This window comes from Mus caroli, chromosome 16, assembly GCF_900094665.2.
Source record: "Mus caroli chromosome 16, CAROLI_EIJ_v1.1, whole genome shotgun sequence".
Taxonomy (NCBI): Eukaryota; Metazoa; Chordata; class Mammalia; order Rodentia; family Muridae; genus Mus; species Mus caroli.
In genome coordinates this window covers 82,408,273-82,431,486 of record NC_034585.1, presented here as the reverse complement: position 1 = coordinate 82,431,486, position 23,214 = coordinate 82,408,273, and the positions used below count along the sequence as shown (strand labels likewise).

At 39.6% G+C, this 23,214-nt stretch overlaps 1 protein-coding gene across 1 annotated transcript in view; it reads left to right on the top strand.

Moving 5' to 3' along the window:
• Grik1 (glutamate ionotropic receptor kainate type subunit 1) overlaps positions 1–23,214 on the top strand; it is a 386,955-nt gene that overhangs the window by 359,089 nt on the left and 4,652 nt on the right. The window contains exons 14-15 of the mRNA XM_029470320.1: positions 588–813; positions 9,175–9,425. Coding sequence (XP_029326180.1) covers positions 588–813; positions 9,175–9,425 — 477 coding nt within the window. The remainder of the gene's footprint in view (positions 1–587; positions 814–9,174; positions 9,426–23,214) is intronic.

Sequence of the window (23,214 nt, the reverse complement as noted above, 5' to 3'; positions counted from 1 at the left end):
AAGAAGGGAGACGCTTCTGGTTTGAATACCAACTAGAAAAGAGCATTTATATGCTTCATTTTTGTAGAAAATTTAACCATGGATGCATTTCTTTCACAAACAAGCAGAAGATGCAAGTGACATATCCCAGGCTATCCCTAGCACTGGAATTTTCTTGCCCAGAAACGATAAAGTGACGGCTGGCCAATGACTGAAGGGAAGTAGGGTCAATAACTAGAGGTCTGTAGGGAGAGAGCCTCAGATTGGCTGTGGGCACTGTGAAGTCCTGTTCCCAATGTCAACCGTTCATAAGTCAAGCACTATTACTGAAACTAACCAAAAGTCGAGAAAAAACCCTTGAGCCCCGATTTCCATCTGCCAACGTCTCCTTTTCTTCCATATCAATCTAAATATGTCTAGGCTGTCTTCATTACAGAATAATCTCTTCTCTGCTACCTGTAAGACTGAAGTCCCAACGTCATCCCTCCAGATTCCCACGCACAGAGATTCCCCCTTTACTATTTGACCCACTAGGATGGTGAACAGCCTTAGGTGATATTTTTTTCAGCACTCTTCTGCTGGTGGGTGTCCTTTTGTTCTCTCTGCAGAAATCAAAAATCTCCACGTATGAGAAAATGTGGGCTTTCATGAGCAGTAGACAGCAGAGTGCCCTGGTTAAAAACAGCGATGAGGGAATCCAAAGGGTGCTCACCACCGACTACGCCCTGCTGATGGAGTCCACCAGCATTGAATATGTGACACAGAGGAACTGCAACCTCACTCAGATCGGGGGCCTCATAGACTCCAAAGGCTATGGAGTGGGGACACCTATCGGTAAGAGGGGCAAGACATGAGCCAAGGCTAAGTTGGGGCGATGTTGATTACAAGTATTCAACATGTGAGAAGCGTAATGTGTAGTCAACGAACAAGGAAGAGAAATGTCCATTTTAAAAGATAGACATCATTTAAATTGAGGAATCTCAGATACTTAATCAATTTCCAACTACTATTTATTTTATATTTTATGTAACTATTTAAGATTTATATAGATTTTATCCTGACCAGCAATATTTTAAAGAACTGTTTTCCTAATTAATCTTCATTCATTATTTTCTTGAGTATCTTATATATCTAGTTTTTATAACTTAAGTTATATTAGAATATAAGAAAATTAATTCTATGTGTAGATGAAAACTAATTCTGCATGTAGAGAGCTATTTCTCCATCTTAATAAATGAGAAACAATGCCATATCTGTCTAAAGAAAGAGGCAGAAATTAAAATTCAAACTTTTCTCAGACAATAAGCTAAAGTCAAAGAATATCTACCTGAAAGATCCAAATATTTCTACTTGTTCAGTTCAATAGCACAGTGCCTTCTCAAGAACCTACTGCCTGGAAGGACTACATACCCATGTACTATCCTTTTCTGTGATAGTAACAGCAATAAACATAAAAGGAGTCTAAGTTCAGGGGACAATTACTGATCTTTCTCATTAGAACACTTCTTCCTATTGTTTCACCATAAAGAAAGCTGTACTTATGATGTTCTATCATTAAGACAACCTGTTCCTCTCAGGTAAAGCTTTGATAATCCAACGGAGAGAAATAAGGCCATCTAGAACTGGGGGCTAATCCAGTAGCAAAGGATTATAGTAAGAGCCAAGCCAGACAGATAAGAGCCCTAGGTAGGCTTGATTTACTTGTCTGTACTTTTTTGCCATGTTTGACAGGGATTATGCAGTGTGACCGTCAATATCAGGCAGGGGTCATAAACTTCACTGCTTAGAAGCCAAGACAGATCACAAGTCAAACTGGTTGCTTTGCTTGAGTGGTACCAGAGAATGCTCTCAACTGCAAACGGTTAAAGATCATGACTTGTCTAAAGGATACCTTTCCCATCAGTAGCAGAAGAGGTATAGAATTTTAAGAACAAGTATAGCCATGTGCTTCATTTTCTTAACAGAAAACAAAGTCATCATTTAGGTGAACTAAATTTCCTAATATCAATAACCTGACAATTAATTAGCTTTCTTTTAAAAACTGTAATCAACCCATGTTCAACAATATTTACCACATTACTATTAATTAATCTATTAATTAATTAAAGAGCTTCGGTTGTACCACCAAGTTGGCTCCACACTATTTTTTGTTTAAAATATTTTTTTAATAATATATTTTTTTAATTAGGTATTTTCCTCATTTACATTTCCAATGCTATCCCAAAAGTCCTATTAACATATCCTAAATTTAATTAAGTTAATAAAAACATTAATTACATCATTTCTTTCTCTTCCTACTCTTCCATGTCTGCTGCCCTTCAAATTCACCACCTCCTCCTTTTCAACCATTGCTGTTGTTGTATATACATATAAGTGTTGTATATACATATAAGTGAGTAAGCATATAAATATAGCCTGTTGCATATGTTTAGTATTGCTTGCATGTATGCTTCTAGGGCTGATCGTTACTGGATTACAAATGGGAGCTCATCCCTGAGAAAAAATAATTCTCCCTCTCTGAGCAGTTGCTAATCGCTGTAGCTCCTAATCTAGAGGGAAATCCATGAGATCTCCCCTGTATACACCAGAATGTCACACTGCTACTGGAATTGTTCCAGTACATTCGGGCAGCCATTTTGACATCTCAAAGGTGCATCTTTTCTATCGTGGCTAGGCAGCACAAACTCATAGCAGAAATCCTGGTCCTCTGGCTCTTACAGTCTGCCTGCCCCTTGTCTTCCACAAGGTTCCCTGAAACTTGTGTGCAGGAGTTGCGTTGTGTTTATAGATGCATCAATCAGGGTTGGGCACATAGCTTGGTCATTTGAGTCATTTGCTCTCTGCAGTTTGACTAGTTACAGCTAATGGCCTTCACTCCACATTCTCCTCCCCCCCCCAAAAAAAAATCAACCAATACAACTGTGGTAGATTCCTTAGATATCTCTTCTTGTACCTGCTTTGAGATAAGCAAGGCAAAGGAGTGGTGTGACCTGTCATCCATGACTCAGAGGAGACCACCACCACCACCACCACAACAAACCTACATAACAATGGTCTGGGTAGAAGATCCTTGTTGGCTGGTCCAAAGAGCTTATTAGTAGCAGATCGTAAAACATCATCAGAATGTAGAACAGCTCAACTCCAGATTACACACACTTAATGAGCAGGTTAAAATTCAGGGAATAAATGAAAGAAGTGCACATATGGCTGCAAGTGGTCCTAGGAAGGGACACAACCAAGTTAGCCAAGACCAGCCACTGACTTTAAAAATCCCACTGTCAAACCCAAGGAAGATTTACTTGCTCGTTCATACTTAGACGTCGTTGAACATGTCTGCATTTGTTACATGACAACAGTCTCTGCCTTCAGCATACATATATGGTTCCATCTTAAACAATAATCATCAAATCTAGGCCTCAACAGTTTCGAGGCACAACCCTTGCAAGGGAAAATAAGTATACCAATATTATTTTTTAAACCGTGGGCTAATTTAGCTATTTGAGTAGTGAGTTTTATGAATAGTCTTTGGGCAGTATTCCGGTTTCATTTCTGTTGCTGAGATATTAAAATACACTGACAAACTGCCACTTAGGCAGAGAGGCTTATTCTGATTTCAATCCCAGGCTACAGTCCATTGTCCCAAGGCAATCACAGGAGTGATAGCTGGGAGAGCCCTGTCACATACACATTCAAGAACAGAGAGAATTGAAAGCAGATGTGTTTACTTGCTTGCTTGTGTTCAGCTCAGTTCTCCACTCACTACAATTAAAAGCCCCCTGCTTAGGGATGGTGCTGTCCACAGTGGTCTGGGTCTTCCCATAGCATTAACTTCCTTAAGACAACCCTCCCCACAGACACGCCCACAGGTCAACCGAGTGTGGGCCATCCCTCATTGTGCATCTCTTCCTAGGTGAATGTAAGCTATGTCAAGTTGACAATTAAGCTAACCCATGAACAAAATGAAACAAAAACAAAAGCTGAGCAATAGGCTAGCACCATACAACAACAACAAAATATATTTTTGCATTTTGGTTAAGTAGCAGAAAGGCAAAAGGCTACTGTATTGTGGAAACAGATATTTCGGGATTTTAGGCAAGAGGAAATCAAGATAAAAGATGGATTTAAAGGTAGCCAGTTGGTGTATAGCTGCCTACAAACGTTCTAGGCATCCTTTCTAATTGCTGGTTACCTGAATGACTAACTATGCATTATTAGAAATACCAGGTCTGCTGGCAGACCCTGGTCAGAATGAGAGTCCTTGTAGTACTACTAAACGGGCTTCTAGTAGGACTATTTTACTCTTTGGTTATACTTTCCCACTGGGTGTTTAGACCATGTAGGTGGTGTAATTAACTTATTTTCATTATGCTATGTCAAGCTTCCGTGTGGGTAGGGATACAGGGATAGGCTCCTTTAGTTTTCCTCTACCAGTCATATCATACTCCTGGACTGGACAAAGCCTGGCTGCCCATGCTACTTCAATAGCAAGCACTGAAGAGTTTCTTGTGCTGAGCTTCCTCTTCAAAGAATGGAAAGTGGCTAGACTTCAGTATTGGGGGGGGGGGTCTCCATGACCCCTCTGGTCAAGAGAATAGATGACTTACCAAAGAATAGGACCCTTTTTTGGAGGTGTTGCAGCAAAATATTGTCTCTTTATCCTACTTATTCTTGTGATGGCTAGCATTTTTGTCAACGTAACACGGGTAGAGTCATCTTTAAAATGAAATCTCAGTTAAGAAAATGCCTTCATCAGATTGGCCTATAGGTAAGACTGAATGGCATTTTATTGATAAATAATTGGTGAGGGGGGGCATAGGCCACTGTGGGTGATGCTAAAACCCCTAGGCTTGTGGTCCTGAGAGGCACAAGAAGGCATACCATGGGGAAACAAGCCAGTAAGACGTGTCCATCTATGATCTCCGCCTCACTTCCTTCAGTGATGGACTGTCCGCTGTAAGATGAAATAAACCTTTTCCTTCCCAAGTTGCTTTTGGTCATAATATTTAATCACAACAGAAACCTAATGAGGATAACCTTTATTGGATTTAACACCCAAACATTGTTGAATACCCATGACATGAGCTTCCCCAAGCTTCAAGAATGAATACTTGCTTAAAGTTTTGCTGTTAGAACACTTAAGTTAGGACTTTATTAAGAATTTATAAGGAGTGATAAAATTTGCAGAAAATGTAAGTATTTCAATAGAATATAAAGTACCTTTACATCACTTGTCTCAAATGTTATAACTAGTAAATCAGTAACAATATTTTTGTTAAAATCCATAAAGCAATATTTGAAATGAAAAAGAATGGTAAACATTATTTTAAATGTATAATAATAGTAATATAGGGCAATGTATTATGAGTCTTGGAGATGTCTGAAAATTCTGGTCAGTTTAAGATGACTAACCTCTTGTATTTAAGTCTAATGTATTTAAATGAACTTAAGCTTGCTTATGTTTATTAATTTTTAGAGCAATTGGACTCCCACTCTTTGAAGGGACTGGTCATGTAACATGTACTAATGGCAGTACACAGAAGCATGTACGCAGCGTAAATATCACATCATACATACAACTGACAGTGGGGCCAATAGACAAGACAGTGAACAATTATAAGGGATAGGCAATTAGGAACACACGTTCAAGAATCTCAAAGGTCATGTGACATGGAAACAAGGAGGGGAAAAAAAACATATCCCAAAGACACAGAGATGAACCAATGAGAGCATGCCAGTGACGTGAGAGAGCCACAGTAAAGCAGACTCAGAGAAAGCCAGCTAGTGCCACAGAGGAAGACAGCAGACAGAGAGCTAGAACTCTAGAAGCCAAATAATTCTGATGACTCTTCCCGATAGAGACAGTAGTATTCCTGGTTGTTCTCCAAGTGAGAATCTCTTATAGCATGTATTCAACATGTTCTTCAGGGCCATAAAGGCCATAGGACAATAACTAAATAAACAAAATAAATTTGGGAGGCTTAAAACAATGTCCTATCTCCCTAACCCAGCTTGGCCCATCTAATTTTAGATAACATACATGGGAGAAGTTTAGCAAATGTTCCTCACAGCCCGTTTAGTAAATGAAGCATACGTCAGAAAAACAAAACAAAAAAAAGCAAACAAACAAACAAACAAAAAAACACCAGGAATAGTTTTTGCCTTAATCTTTGCAGAACTGGGACCTCGGGATTGACGAGACTCACAGTATCTTTCTTCTTGAGTAGCAGCGAGATTATCCTAATTCAGCCATCTTTAAACTAGAAGCTTTCTCACTCAGTCTTCTACCAGACAACCCCATTTGATCGCTTTAGCATCCCTCTATGACAGCAAATTTTCTGTGTGTAGCAATGATAGAAAACAGGAATGTGTATCACTCTGAGAGCAGCTGCATGTGAACATAAGAATGTTAATTTGTATTCCTTTCAAGGAGTGGAATATTTGGGGGTTGGGGAGCCAGCTCAGTAACAGAGTGCTTTGTGAGCAAACGTAAGGCCCTGCTTAATGTTTCATCCTTAACTCCACAGTTTCTGACAGTGTGGAGGTGGCCTGAGGCAGGGATCCTGGGAGCTGATCCTTTCTGCAGCTCAGCTGAAGGAATACAGCACATTAGGGCTTGCTATCTGCCCTCCTGTGAATGAGGCTGCCTCTGTGATGAGTCTGTCTACACTCATCCATCATGATACCTATTACATGGAGAGACCTACACGTATTCATCCTCTCTCTCTTTTCCCAACTTTACCTACAACAAATGCTCATGTTCAAGAGCCTCCGTCTCCCCTTCCTAGATGAAAAGAAATATACTCCAGGAGTTTTTCATAGTGGTGATAAACCTGTCATGCCTTTAAAGCAAAAACAATGAGGGAATAATTGGAGCAGATGGTGGGCTTCAGAGAGAACTCATCCATGGGGAATACAGCTGCTGGGAACGTTTGAGAAAGGCTCCTTTTATGATGAATTTATTTTTTAAAAAAGATCAGTTGCTATTCAGAAAGATCCATGTGTACTGATAGTTTTTCCCCCCCCACATGGTTTGCAAGAAGTCACTTCTGAGGGTCAACCAGACCACTTAAACCAGTCACAAAGGCTGAAGCTAAGAGATATGCAGAAAAGGTCTCCACCCTGTCTGCTCTTGCCCTGGGTCCCCAGAGACTCTGAAGTCTCTCCCATAATAGAAGACTGGTAAAGTTGGCCCAGTCACAAGCTAAAATTGAAAACTGCTGCTTAGAGACTCTCAGGACAGACGCTCTAGAAATGTGCCTCCCGGGGGGATTTAAAATCAAGCTTCAGGAGAATGGAATGGGAGCAGTTAAGATTTAAACAGGTTACTGGAAGGCTGGAAATTACCTTCCTTAGAGACCAGCATTCAGCAGAGATTGGATCTCCATCTGTCTGTAATGTGTTAGGCCTTGTGCCGCCTGAAGGCAGGAGGAGAGTGGCAGCGAGCATTTATTGAGTACCCACTGTGTATATCATTGTGACTACTGTGCAGCCATGACCAGGAGTACTGCTCTCACTCTCATCAGAGCATTTCCACGTACCTTAAAGCAATGTACTCCAGGTTCTCTAATTTGCTTGCACACTCTGGGGATATTAATGCTGCTAATTTTGCCTCTACCCATTGTTCTGGGAGAGTTTAAGCAAAGAGCTGATATCTTTTGTTTTCAAAAATCCATTTCCTCACCCAAAAATCCATATTCCGTATTGGCAAGCTATAATCTCCCTCTAATGCATTCCACACTTCTTCCTAAGGTAGATTTTGTGTGTTGACAATTTTTTTGAGTCTTAGGAAAGAATAAATGGAAGATGACAGAAGATTAGACCTGAGCTTGTTGTATTAAGCTATGACATGGGAGGACATAAGTCATCTGTAAGGATGGGAAGGGAGCTGCGAGCACTTTCACAGAATGGCACTGAGATATAAGAAATAAGAAGAGCTGACTTCGACTTTTGGCTCTTAATCATACCTTCAGATTTTAATTTTCTTTAAACCACTTTAACAAATGATCGTTACTTTATTATTCCTAAGATTTTGCCTTTTTCTTTAAGACCCCGACTTTTCAATTTGCCTCTAGCAGGAATAGCTTTAGATTTTGTATGCAAAGGGAGCTTCCTACTACTGAGGACAAGAAATTCTATCAAAAAAATGCTGTCATCAAGGAAATAAATGAGTAAAGGAACCTTGTTTTATCTCTTTTCTATTGGTTAACATAGGAATTCAGAACTAAGAAATTGTGTCCATTTATTCCCATTGGCACTTTCCAAACCTTCATAATGTAAGTTTCTATGGTATTACCAGGAGACAGACCATAAATATTACCAAATTTTTGCCACAGAACATTATAGCAACTCAGAATTATCCAAAACATACTTTGCCTTAATTGGTACATGAATCAGTACGGATGAGTCACTGTAAACATCTGAAATCTTTGAATGTCTTACACAGTAAAAGTCCATGCTTGTCATGACTCAGTCTGGGTTAAAAGAGAAAATGTGCTTCAGGCAGTGACCCTAGCAGCCAAACTCCTTCTCTCTGTGACATCCTCATCACTACTGCCTTGAAAGGGTTTCCTTATTGCAGTGTATTTAGGAAAAGACAGCAAGCAGAGAATGTTGGGAAGATTTATGACACAGGAATAGAAATATCGTCCATCACTTTAGCTCCCCTTGGCCAGAGAAGTGATGTAGCTGAACTCTAATGGAGATAGGGAACCAGAAGAAAGAATGGCCAAACTTAGCCAAGATAAGAGATCACCAAGAGACCAGAGAAATAGAATCTAGACAATAAATCCCTTGAAATGTGAAAAGATTGGTGAATAACTCAGGAAAAGGAAGAAAAGAAGAAAGAGAAAGAAAGAAAGAGAGAGAGTGAGAGAGAGTGAGAGAGAGAGAGAGAGAGAGAGAGAGAGAGAGAGAGAGGGGGGGAGGGAGGGAGGGAGGGAGGGAAGGAAGGAAGAAATGTCATAGAATTCCTACTTAATATTTATTTAGAATGAGAAACTTGGACATGGCACCTCCCCCTTTTCTTATTAATTAGAGCCTTGAAGATAGAGGAGTGGTCATTCCTAGCTTTGGCTGATAGATTTGTTCATAAGGGTTTCATAGCAACTCTGCAGTACTCATCGCTAAGATAGTGAAATGTCTTAATATCTTCTTATCTCTCTGGTGATCAACATCCAAATCACCCCCAACTTTCAGGCTCCCCTTACCGTGATAAAATTACAATTGCTATTCTTCAACTACAAGAAGAAGGGAAGCTTCATATGATGAAAGAGAAATGGTGGAGGGGAAATGGCTGCCCTGAAGAAGACAGTAAAGAAGCCAGTGCTCTAGGAGTGGAAAATATCGGGGGTATCTTCATTGTTCTGGCTGCGGGACTCGTCCTTTCTGTGTTTGTAGCCATTGGAGAATTCTTATACAAATCGCGGAAGAACAATGACATTGAGCAGGTGAGTCATCTCTTTCTAAGACAGGGTAGTTTTTACTTTGAATTTGCTGTCTGAAGTTTAGAGAGTGTTAAGGATACTTTCCCTGTTTGTAACAGTCTATTGAATTGGATGCCCAGAAAAGTCATTTCTGAGTTAGAGCAAAGAGCATTGAATCCCTGCCAGGTGCTGCAGGCTCTGCAGCTCTATCATTTATTAATGAGAAGAAGGAAGAGTCTTGTACACCAAATCCAATTAGCGCTACTTGGAATGACAGTGCAGAAATTCCAAACTCAGTTGATTTCTTCAACAGTTATTTGTTCTTAAGATAGAAACTATAAAAAGAGCAAGAGACGCATAATCAAAAAAATGACAGAAGACATGAGAGAACTGTCACCAGCCCTTCAGTATACATGTTGAGCAGAGGTACTCTTGCAAAACAATTTCTATAAAAAAAAAATACAAAGCAGTATTTTTAAATTGGTCATTTACTTACACTGAGATACAACGTGTGGAAAGATAACTTATGTAACTTTTGCTATGAATATGATAAACCATACAACATGAAAATAAAGTATATTTGAGACTTTATTTTTTTAAATTGCATCTAGGATGATGGAGCAATTTCAATAGGCAAGCCATTTTACCAAGGTGTTCATGCCTGGAACTTAGATGCTTTGAGGAGAAAATCCAAAACTGACTGAGATTGAAGATAATTCCCTTCTAAAATAAAATACAGAGCTCCAGGGCATTGTAGCATACTAATCCACTAGTTTAATTTAAAGATACCATTAGAATCTCAAAGCTAAGTACTATTACCTCTATCACCAATGTCATGAAACTCTTAATAATTTTCAACATAAGACTCCATGTGTCCATTTTGCACAGAGTCCTGCAAATTGTATGGCTGGCTTTGATTAATAACCAGATAGGAGAGCCACTTTCTTTATGTGCAAACTATATTGAGTATCCAACCCTAGGATGATTCATTCTAATCTTGCTCCTTTATGGGAACCCTCCCCAGAGTTACAGTTGTGAGGTTACGAAGCCCCTTTCCTGGACCTCACTATAGAAAACTCTTTAATTAATACGTAGAATGGACTGGGCTGCTTTAACTTTCAATTTGCTCTTGGGGTGTCTTGTTTTATGCTACTAATTTGAGAAATAAAAGCTTGTATATATTATGCTTTTAATGTGCTGCTTCATAACTGCTGGCTTCATTTGATTTAATTTTTCATTTAAACATTCATTCTTGCTTTTTATTTATTCACCTTTATTTTTTTCCATTTCTTTTGCATGCAAGGCTTTTTGTTTCTTTTATGGACTGCAGTGTAAACAAACCCATCCGACCAACTCCACTTCCGGGACTACTTTATCTACAGATGTAGAGTGTGGCAAATTATTACGAGAGGAAAAGGGGATTCGGACACAGTCCTCAGTCCATACTGTATAATTGAAGTTTTTAAAAAGTTGTTTCCAGTAGAATTTTTGTAATGAGTGTTGTTTGTGCCTGCATCTATTAAATTGAAGTAGCCAGTCTGCCCTTTTCCTTATATTAGCAAAATGTACAGACATTACTCCAGGCTCTCAGGTCAGGAGGCTGGAACATCCATGCAATATATACTGATGCAGGGTTTTATAAGAGAAATGTAGAGTCCTGGATGAATGTATATATAGAAAACTATTCTGTCCAAAACTTTCATCTTGTGCTTTCTCTATGCATTAAAAATAAATGACATTTTCTTCATCAGCAAAAATTGAGACACATAACTGGGCAACACAAGGGGAAAATGCTAGTTCGGGCACTGCTTATCTTTGTGAACTTTCCCCCTCTTCTCTCCCATTCCCTGTCTCATGTATTTTTTAGACCTACATATTTCAAAATTTCTATAGCCATGTCTTTTCAACAAGTATGCCAGTAACTCTATAACACTGTTAATTTTTAACTAAATTGGTCCCAAGATTTAAAATGAAGTATTTAGTCAAAACTTCAAAGGTGTCTTGGCTCTTAAAGATTCAGAAACCATCACTGAAAGAATAATGGTTGAACTTGAATTCAAAGGGGGATGACCTAACCTGAGCCTCTCTCAGGGATGTGGGGCACAGTCAAAAATAAAGTGATTTCTGGACAGAAACTCAGCAACATCAGGCTTTCAAAGAGCAAATGGCAGTCTTGTGTAGATGTAGAGTCACAGAGAACCTGATTAGTTTCAAGCCATGTACTATTTCCTGGAAGAGCCGAGCAGAGTCTTTCTTACACGATGAACTAATTCGTGACATCTTCCATTTGCGGCTCACCCTCACTCACCCTGGACAGTGATGAGCATCTTCCCACACAAACTTCACTGCACTTTCTTCCCACTCACCTAAGACAGAGTAGTTCTTCTTAAAGCCATCTTTTCTGAGCCTTGCCAAGTTCACATTCATGTCCCTGGATGCATCACCATCATTAATACATTCTAAGTGTGTCGTAGAGGCGGGCAAGGGGGAGAGAATAAATACCAGAGACAATTTCCATATGCGTTAGTCATGGGTCTCTGCAGATTTATTTTCTACCTGCATTCAAAGTGAACAATCCCCAGGCCACCTCAGCTTGGTGACACAGAAAGCCAGTGGCATGCTTGATGTGGTGTGACAGAGAGTGTCTGCTGTTTGCACTGAGTTCATTCCCCCCTGGCAGAGAGGAGGGGAATTGAGCTGCATTTCCTCCCCTTTCAGTATGGAATCTGTTGGTCTTTGCTCTCTGTCAGATTGCCTCTTGACTTCTCAAGCGATCCCCTAGAATACACTCCAGAGAAGGAGGTTTTTGGCATCTGGACAATCATGCTGCATGACCTCCTAGCTTAGCTTTAAATGGGTTCTAGGATCTTAGTCACAGCTCCTTCCAATCAAATTTATATTTTCCTCAGTAAAGCATGATCAGAACAATTGAGTCCTACACTGATTGCTTCCCGGCCTTGTTCTTTAAATAAATTAGCCCTTATGAAAATGCCTAAAAATCATATTACTATTTATTTACTCTTATTGAAGTGGGGAAAGGCTGCTGTGTGTCTCTAATCGGAATTGACATTTTCAGGATCAATAGAATCAGATTACCGGGCAGGATAAAGGCTACACTAGCCTTAGTTTCATGACTTATTGACTCAGCAGACAGAATCCACAAGGTGCTTAAGTTTATTTCCCAAAATCTATTTAATACATCAAAGTGGCTATAAAATCTTCTGAGTGACTGATGATACAGAAAACTCAAACTGGCAATAACTAGCAAAATTCACCTTCCTTCATAGACCATTCTTAAGTTTGATTCAGAGACGAGTAAAGAAGCAATTTCCTTCCAAAGTTAGCATTATGAGGACTTGGAATGGAGCTCATTTGGAGAATGCTTACCTAGCTCACTTGGGGCTTGTGTGGTGCTTCCCAGTCCTGGTTATGCATACAACCATCTATGGTGACACAAGACTATAACCCCAACACACAAGAGGTAAAAGCTGGAGGATTAGAAAATCAGGATGAACTACATATTGAATTTAAGGGAAGCCTGGGTCACGGGACACTTGTCTCAAAAAAAATTTTAGATAAATAAATAAATAAATGATATTTTGGATTTGTTTTAGACTGTATGCTCTCTAATTCTGACATTTATATAGTACTTTATAGTTTTCCAAATGTTTATACACACATCACATTTGATCCTTTCTGTGATTTTAATTCAGCTTTATTATCAGAAGTAATGGATATTGGAGTCCAGAACCTTGAGTCATGAAAATACAGTTAAAAGAGAATTTTATAAGTTGTCCAAACGCTGGTTCAAGCACAGCCACATGTGACATCATTATGTAGAATCACTGTGTTTCAGTTGCTAAATATTTTCCAGCTTCCGTTTTCAAACATCTAACACTAGGAGGTCACCTTCTAAGAACACAAGGTTGCTTTGTTTTTTTTTTGTTTTTTTTTTTTTTTGGTTTTTCGGGACAGGGTTTCTCTGTGTAGCCCTGGCTGTCCTGGCACTCACTTTGTAGACGAGGCTGGCCTCGAACTCAGAAATCCGCCTGCCTCTGCCTCCCGAGTGCTGGGATTAAAGGCGTGCGCCACCACGCCCAGCACAAGGTTGCTTTGAAGAAGTATTTATCAAAATAGGTGCCACTGGCAAGCACTTAATGAAGTTTTCATGGATAAATAACACAGAGGGAACCAAACTCAACATTCCCTCACCATGTGGTAGTTTAGTATATTCAATATGGTATCATGGATGAAGAATTTCCAACCTATTCAGTATCTCTCATGCCCTTAGGTCATAGTGTCTTTTCTAGAAGCAACTGGCAAGACCTCTGTCCCCATATGACACTCTCTAAATCTATCATGAGAACAATGAAATCACATCATGGCATAGAACATAAAACTACTCTTTATATTAAATACTGGTCAACAAATATGGCCTCCTATAGAATAATTAAATAATTCTCTCTGGTCACATGAGCAGTCAGAAATGATCAGCATCTTAAGATCAATCCAGATTTAGAAAATGGGATTATGAATATAAATAATCAAACACTGTCCAATTTTCTCTGAGCACATGTTTAAAATGAACAGCCAAGTCACTACACTCAGGGGAGGGCCTGCATGATGAAGATATGATGATTTATCGGAGTAGCTTTGTGCAGTCTCTCCACACAGTAAACTCTAGTGCGAGGTTAGGGCAAGGCAACTGCAATCATTTGAGACATTCAGTTGTTTCTAGTAGTCAAGTAAAGTTATGACTCAATAATCAGTAGTTTAAATAGGACGTTGGATCCCAATTAATCATTGCTTTGTGTGAATTGACTCAAACCAAAAATGGAGCTACTAATTCTAAGTGACAGATCATACATGCATACATACATACATACATACATACATACACACACAGGCATATTTGGCATTTGATATATAATGGACCATCTATGTGGAGAATCCACGAAAAATTGTGTATCTTTAAGACAGAAACTTCATGATATTGATAATCTCAACATTTATTGGTAAAACATAGATCCATCTTTACTCACAATGATCAAGTAAGTAGGTTGTTGCTGCCTTGGGCCTTTGTTGATGTTTTTTTTTTTTTCTACTTCTCCTTTGTTTTGTCCAACCTTCTAACAACCAGTTCTTGTTGCCATGGCAATAACTGCTGAGACCACATTGACCTCTACCAGGTCCATTGCGTTTCAAGTGAAATCTAGAACAAAAGCCATCAAATGATATTTGCATCATTGGTTCAGAGAATTTAGTGTAAATCACAATCATCTGGAGGAGGGATGTGCAGTTCGTACACTCACACTCCATGTGTTCACTTGGTGGACACAGCCAGGAATTGGCAGGTTTCACCAAGCCGGAAAATGAATATTTAAAATTCACTATATGCATTGGTTTCCATTAAAGTTAACTTGAATGTATTAATTTTCTCCAAAATCAGGTCATACACATGAGTCTTGAACTATCTTGAATGCTAAGGATTGTTTGATAGGTTTTTTTTTTTTTTTTAACATAAATTTATTTCACAATAATCCTGAGTACAGCTGCTTTACTTTAAAGCACTTGGCAAACATGAGCTCTTATAAATAAATAAATAAAAATCCTCCCTTGAACATAGCAGTTTTGTTAAGTTAGATGGTACGCATCAATTTTTATAACACAATTTTTCGGCTTTCAAAATTCCTTCCATAGAAACTGGCAATATGGGCAAGACGGTCCTTTCTTAACCTTTGAAAGCATTTCCATTTACAACAGTAGCAGGTTATGAGTTATATTTTTAAAATACTCCTTAAAGTCAAGCAGAGAGGCAGAATGGTATTAAAAGACTGAACGAAGGCATCAGTAATAATAACATTATATTCATTTGTTTCTTCATACGTCTGTCAGTCACCTAATCCAAAGAAGAAAAATAATGAAGCTTCGTTTTGCACTTTGCTGTTTTAGACTAAAATTACAAATTGAATTTTAACATTTTCTTCAGTAAAACTACACAAACAATATGAAAATTGGCTGGACTCCTATGATTATAAACTTATTCAAGAAAATCATTTTCAGAAATCCTCACTGTATTTGACAAGCATTATGTTATATTGTTTATGAGTCATAATGCAATACTACAGTGAATTCCAATTAATTTCCAAGCATGTGGTGTTTATACTACAAGGTCTGTTTGCTAGTAAGCCTGAACACGGAGAAGCAAAGGGAAAGAAAACAATTTTCCTGTACTGCTTTCTAGTACACCTAGTTGCTGCAAAAGGCACCATACATTAATCTCTTGCAGAGAGTAAAGGGCCCCTGCTTCCTGCTGACATTGGAGCTCACCTGTAGGAGCTACCTCACTAAGCCTCACACATCTGTGGATTGTTATGTCCAGATTCACAGGAATTAAAACCGTTTCGGCTTTCAAAATTCCTTCCATAGAAACTGGCAATATGGACAAGGTGGTCCTTTCTTAACCTTTCAAAGCATTTCTAATTACAAGGGTTAGAACGTGCTGGGAAGAGCAAGCCAACCCTGCAGTTGCACCGCCGCATGCTTTCACACCTTGCCAAACTTGAACTTCACTGATGGAAGGCTGAATCCAACTGATGCCTAAACTACCTAACAGCAGTCCTGGGCCTCACAATGTGTGTGCAGCAAAACTACTAATGGAAAGCAGGGGGACTGAGGGAAGTTACTGTAGTTTCCTCAACAATGAGGACAGTTGAATAAACTTAGCCGAAGTTGCCTTTCTTCCCAATTTTCCAATTGAATGACATTTTCAAATTTAACTATCTTAAATATGAAATAATTAGCTTCTAAACAGAAAGCTTCCCTGATCTGATCTCCGAGGGGTTTACAACCACAGAAACTAAGAAACTGCTGTGCACAAGGAGTCTGCCAGAGTCTGGCACCTTTCTATGTGCTTTGTAGTGTCCACAGCTCCGTTGTTTCCTTTTTGGTCTGATCAACTTATTTAACAAATGATGCAGGAGCCAGTTGTTTTTGTATTGGTGGAAAGACTGCCTTTTCATAGAAACCCAAACACTAGTATCACAGAAATGAGGAGCCATTTAGTATTCATCTACAAATCCCTCCTTCCATACATAAATAATAATAATGCTGTCTTATAAACCCTACTCTAAATATCCTATGTGACCCAATAGAATTAAAAAGTCTTGAGAATTAAAACAGTTCAGTTCTCCATACTGCTGCTCAATGGGCATGGGACTCTGATGAAGTGAATTTGCTTTCCCCAACCTGTTCCCTCAACTTTAGACAGAATTTGAGGTTACTATCTCAATAAATAAATAAATAAATAAATAAAATATACTAGAAAAATGGAAAGGAAATAACATATCAAAAGTAGAGTGAAAATAAAATCCTTAGCATATGTGTTTTAAGATGGCTCTGCGTATCTGCTGAACATATTACATTTTTATGATGGTAAGCGGGATTACATTGCACTGACAGTACAGTTCAGTGAAAGGCCTTCTATGGACAGAAAAAGATCCAGTCAGACAACACAGCATCAAGAGTGAGGAGATGCCCATACAACAGAACATATGCAAATTGTTCCAAACAGTGACACTGCAGAAGTGGATCATCCTCAGCTATAATGAATCTATATATTAAGTCAACACACACACACATACACACAAAGAGAAACAGAAACACAGAGAGACAGAGACAGACAGACAGACAGACAGACAGAGACAGAGTCAGAGACAGACACAGACACAGACACAGACACAGAGAGTGACAAAGAGGCATGCACATAGACAGTTCTTGGAAGCATAGAATTGATGACATGCAAACTGGTAAAGGAAAAACTAACAGGGCAGGTAGGACCCTACGTGGTAGGACCCAAGTCTGAAAGCAGAACCTAAGAAGACTGGAAAAGAGAGTCGAAAGGGAGAGCCTGCATTTGTTTTCCATCACCTTGCCCTCCCCATATTTGCTTTATCGAGATAAAGAGCAGTCAACCTTTCAGCATTTGAGAACCAAGTGACTTCAAATTTATAACCCAGCAGGCCTCCTGGGATGCATGACGTTTAACCGCAGGATCCAGATGTTTCATTGAATAAATCAACAGTCCTAATTTGAGTACTTTATAAGTAGCCGAAATTCAAATTCAGACACTGGAGGAGCATAGACAATGCTGTTTTCCTATCTTATTTTGTTCCCCTTCCCCAATTTCTCACCATTGGAAGAAAAGACGGCGCTGAGGGGGAACTACTCATGCTTAGATGCTACTTGAATTTCTAAAGACCATTCCAGAGTCTACTCCCAACTCAAGACAGAACAGAAAAAAAGGAAATCTCAGAAGAGGCCTTAGGTAATGGTGAAAAGAAATACCTTATTGGCTTCAATATGGAGAATGTAGGAAGTGGTACGGTTTATAGAGAAATCTTCCATCTGACTGTCTCTAGAACGGCAGAACACCAATATATAGCCAGCAAGTCTATGGAGAGCTTCAAAAAGACTTTCTCAAAGTTACAACAGAGACAATACCAAAAATATCATGCCCTCCTTCAGGGAAAAAAAAAAAGCCTGTTGGAGGGTTTACAGAATCATAGTAGGTTGACACATAGAGCATTAAGAGACCATTAGAGCCACAGGTATCTCAAGTGACTTAGCCAAGATATAGCAATGTCCCCGAAGTAACAGATGTCACACCAGTGAAAGCTGAACAACCAGGACGTGGTAAGATAGTAGTGGCTCCCAAGCCCTTTAGACACCTCTCCTAATTCCAGACTGCCTTCAGAAAGAAAAGTTGGAAGAACAGGTTGAGGCAGTAAACAGAGAGGCCTGAGTTAGCTGCTCTATTAACCAAAGGAAAACATCTCCAACCAAAAGTGGATTTTCTTGATCTGACAAGGTCTGATAGAAAACCATCAAGCTGAGTTATGGCTTCTTACCTAATGGAATCATATGTTTTAAAAAACACACTTTTTAACATGTTAGTTGATAGCTCAAGAAAATGCATGTCCACCACAGTAGATACAAGTTGGTGCTTCTGAATTGAAGACACCATGAACAAGCACTACAAGCAATTAAAACCCTACTTCTGAGCAAATGGTAGAGCTAGCCATTCTACAGAAGAGGAAAATGCTTTTGCAAATTTATTTTCATGGCCCTACCTCATTTATGGAAAGGTTTGAAAAAAAATAGACCAGGCCCTTCTCATGAAAGACTCCCTATAAGATCATGCCAGGCAGGGCTGAAAGCCAGAGAGAAGCAAAAGCATTGAGGAATGAACTATCCTGGCATCATTCAGTGACACCAGAGACAAGAAAGCTACTGTGAGTGGCTTATGCTATAGTGAAAGTGTATCTCTGCAAGGAGAGTTGCTGACCTTTGCAAAGTGTGCATGATGCCCGTCCCCTCTGCGGAAAATGTCTTTGCCTCCAGTGACAGGACTGAAGTAGGTCATTGTACATCCTTCTCTCTCTGCTCATCAGTAGCTCTTGTTTCCTTTCTGGAGCAAGAAAAGTTCCATGTGCTCTAACGTGCCCTTCAGAGGCCATGGACATCTGACTCAAGCAAAGTGGTGAGTGAAAGGTAAGGGGTTGCTTCCCAATTACTCCCCATACCTGGGACCAGCTCCTCTTGTTCCATGGCTGTACTCCTTGAAGCAGATATACAGCTGTGCCTTCGTGAACCATTCTTTGTTCTACCTGTGAGCTGTCATTACAGCTCAAAGCTGGATCTCTGAGGTCAAATGTGCAATTCAGATCATCTGCTTTGGTCTCCCCTGCTTGCAAACAAACAGCTATTATAAAAACAGGTTCAAAGCCTGACGAATCTTCTAACAGTTGCACAAAGTGTATTTAAGAATGTAAAGATTCGAATCCTCTCCCTGGAGATCTAGCATCGCTACCTCCAGGACAAGTCTTACAAAAAGTTCACATTACAGCTTTAAAGGTGGAGGGAAATGGTCGAAATTCAGAAATATGAGTAAAGAACACATGAATTAATATCAAAATGCTCAACTGCTTCAGCGCTAACCTCTCAGAGACTGCCATGAAATCATCCGTACTGTTTAGGCAGAGTGAATTTACGTGTACTCATTACCTGAATGTATGAGTTCATAGCCCTGCCAGGGGAACCGATATGAATAATTTCTTTAAAACTTTAAATTCTATTTGGATTCAGTATGCTATCCCACAATGTATTTATTATGATAGGAAAATGCATTTCCCATGTCAACCTTTAAATAAAGATAAACCAGAAAGAAGGCCATTGGGCTTCTCGGGTTGTTGGGCAGTCCTGCATGCTCTCAGGTTTGTATTTACTGTCCGATAGACAGCCTGGACAGGAAAACTGAAAATGTTCAGGAATGAATTCCTGCAGATGGTGAACCTTCCATCTAGGCTCTGAAAAGTCAATGATCCTTGTTTCAGGTCCTAGAAAAGGGGGAAAGTGTAAAAAAGAAGGAAACAGAAGACCTAGAGGTGACAACTTGTGGAGTTATAGGAAGAACACACTGGTTACATGCCAGGGGAAGAAAAGATCAGAGCTTTACATTAATTACCTATGAGGGGCCAGTTCAAAGCAGCATCAAAGGTACAGAGAAATGATCTGGACAACGAAGATATCTAGGTTCAGAGATATGGTAGCCAAGCTGTGGAATGGCTTCTCAGGGCCTACATCTCCTCTACCCCAGGATTTCCAGTATGGATAAGAACAGTTCCCACACTAGCTCTCAGGCACAGTTAATATATGACCACTGTTCTGGAAGCTAAGAATATGATCAGCAGTCAGCCTTTTGATGCATGGACAGGTGATTGAAAGGTAACCCACAGGTTCTGAATGAACTCAGAAAAATAATAATGTCAAGGCAAATGGTACCCAAATTATTATGGACCACAAGAAGCTGTCATGAGACAGCTCATGCATAAGTGCCACAGGAATGGCCCTTATCTGCCTTCCTTTACTATGTTTTGGGGGAGAGGAGGTCATCTTTATTCTCAGTCTCATATCAGTATTCCTGTGACAAAATAAAGCCTTAGTACAAGTAGGTGACCATTCCTCTAAAAGCCTTGTGGTAGGACATGTCTACTCAGGTTTGTTCTGATCCGGTTCTTTTATAGGTTTCTCTGTCTTTAAGCCCACACCATATTGAACATTCTAGGCTTGCTGACCAACAGACTGCAAGATAAAAGCCAAGGCTAAGATTCTGAATGTTTGGAATTTCTTACTTTAAAAGAAAACTCACTGAGACTTAGACTCCATGGAACAAAACAGTAATGCGACCACACCATGACAAAGCTTCTACTATGAACAATAATCCCCTTGGTTCTTGGAAATGTATTTCTCTTATATCTCAATTTTACTGAAAATGGTATTTCCAAAAAAAATATTGAAATCATAGTTTGCTTTTAAAAGCTCACAAATACAGTGGATGATTTTAAATTTCTAAAATGACATCACTAACCTTTTTCTTATCATGTTTAACATGAAAATTTATCAACAATGTCACAGAGCACTTTATGTATTTGAATTAATGGGGGAAAAACTATCTCAGCATAAGGAGTTACTATATTGCTAGCTAGGCTTCTTATGTTATTGGCTACAGCTCCTTTAAAAAAGAAAAAAAAAGAAAGAAAGAAAGAAAGAAAGAAAAGCTGTTGGGGAGAGATCACAAAATTATGAGCATCAAAATACTTTTCCTAAATATTTTTCTAAATGCACATAGGAAACAAAATATGTAAATGTGTAAATGCTAAGTGTACTTGTGTCAATTGATAACTAGTATGAAGTCTATCAGAGAAAACCTAGGTCCTAAAATACTGTAAATTCACATAACATTCTAATACAGAATTTTTCTTGACACTGTGAGGGGAAAATCTCTTCTGGAACATTTTTGTTGTTGTTGTTTTAGATTTTTCTGATATAGTTTATTTGAAAAGCCAAAGAACTTGATTGGTTTTTAAAAATGATTTATGTCACACAGTACTGGGTATTGCACCTAGAGCTTCGTGCTCTACAATGAGGTACAGCCAGAGCGCTAACACCCATCCCTCACAGGACAACAGCCACAGTAAGACAATTTGAGGTATAGGGAGAGACTGCATAATTCTCATTCAGACTCACACTAGCACCATGAAATCAAACATCTGGGGCTAAGCTAAAGAAGGCACCATGAAGTCAGCAACTAAAAAGGGAAAGTGAGAGAAACTAGCAGGCAGGAAAGGGCATATGAGAGAAATGCTCAGATCAGGCGTAGCAAGGAAGAGGAATGCACTAAGCATGTCCTTCGACCTGTAGAAAGCAGGAGAGCTCCTGCTCGAGATGAACGACCTGTTTGGGTCTCAGCTCGAAGAGTGTGTTGCTCAGTTCCTTTCCTCTAAAAGAGAAGTTTTACACACACACACACACACACAGACACACACACAGACACCATGCACACACCATACCACACACACACATCACACAGCACATACCACACACATCCACAGACACCACACACATGCCACACCACATACACACATATCACACATCAAACACCACACACACACAGACAACACACACAAACACACACACCACAACACACACACACACACACACACACAGAAACCACGCACACACCACACCACATACACACACACATCACTCATCAAACACCACACACACAGACATCACACACACACCACAACATAACACACACACATGCACAGCACACAGCACACACACACACAGACAACACATACATGCCACACCACACACACATCACACACACACATCACACACCACATACCACACACACACACACACATCACATACCACACACACACAGACACCACGCACACACCACACCACACACACAGACACCACGTACACACCACACCACACACACAGACACCACGCACACACCACACCACATACACACACACATCACACAACACACATCACACATATACACAGACAACACACACATGCCACACCACACACACATATCACACAACACACACATACACAGACAACACACACATGCCACACCACACACACACATATCACACATCAAACACCACACACACACACAGACAACACACACACCACAACACACACAATACAACACATCACAACACAATACACACACACCACACACACACAGCACACAGCACACACACACACACACATCACACACAGCACACAGCACACACCACACACACACATACCTCACACACACATACACATGCCACACCACATACACATCACACATACATACACACCACAACACACACACACACACACACATCACACCCCACACACATACCCCACACCTCACTTTATCTTTGAACTCTATAAATTGAATAAAATAGTTTTAGTACAAGTTCATTTACAAGTGAGTTTTCCTACAGCCTTCATAGTAATCTGTCATAGTGTGAACTTAAATAACAATCGACTGTACTCAGCATTCACTCCTGTCCAATATCTGAGCACTGACTCTTCCTTCAACACAGTTTCCACCCTGCTGTTTCACACATAAGCACTGAGACATGGTATGAACTGGAAAAGGACGGTGATCATGAATGTTGAAATTTTCAGGTTCAGATACGCATAGGATCTAGTTTAAATAAAACACACTCTAAACAACTGAGAGGAATTGTTGCACGGAAGGGCAGACAACCACTTGACTCAAAGAAGCATCCACTTTTTCATTGTCTCCTTCTCTCTAAAACATGAAACAGTTAGAGATGACTGCCAGAGTTGAAATATCTTCACTGCAGTGATACAATGGTATTATAATAAACCTATTTACAATGTGGCTGGCATGACATTATTCTCTCTTATTCTCTCTCTCTCTCTCTCTCTCTCT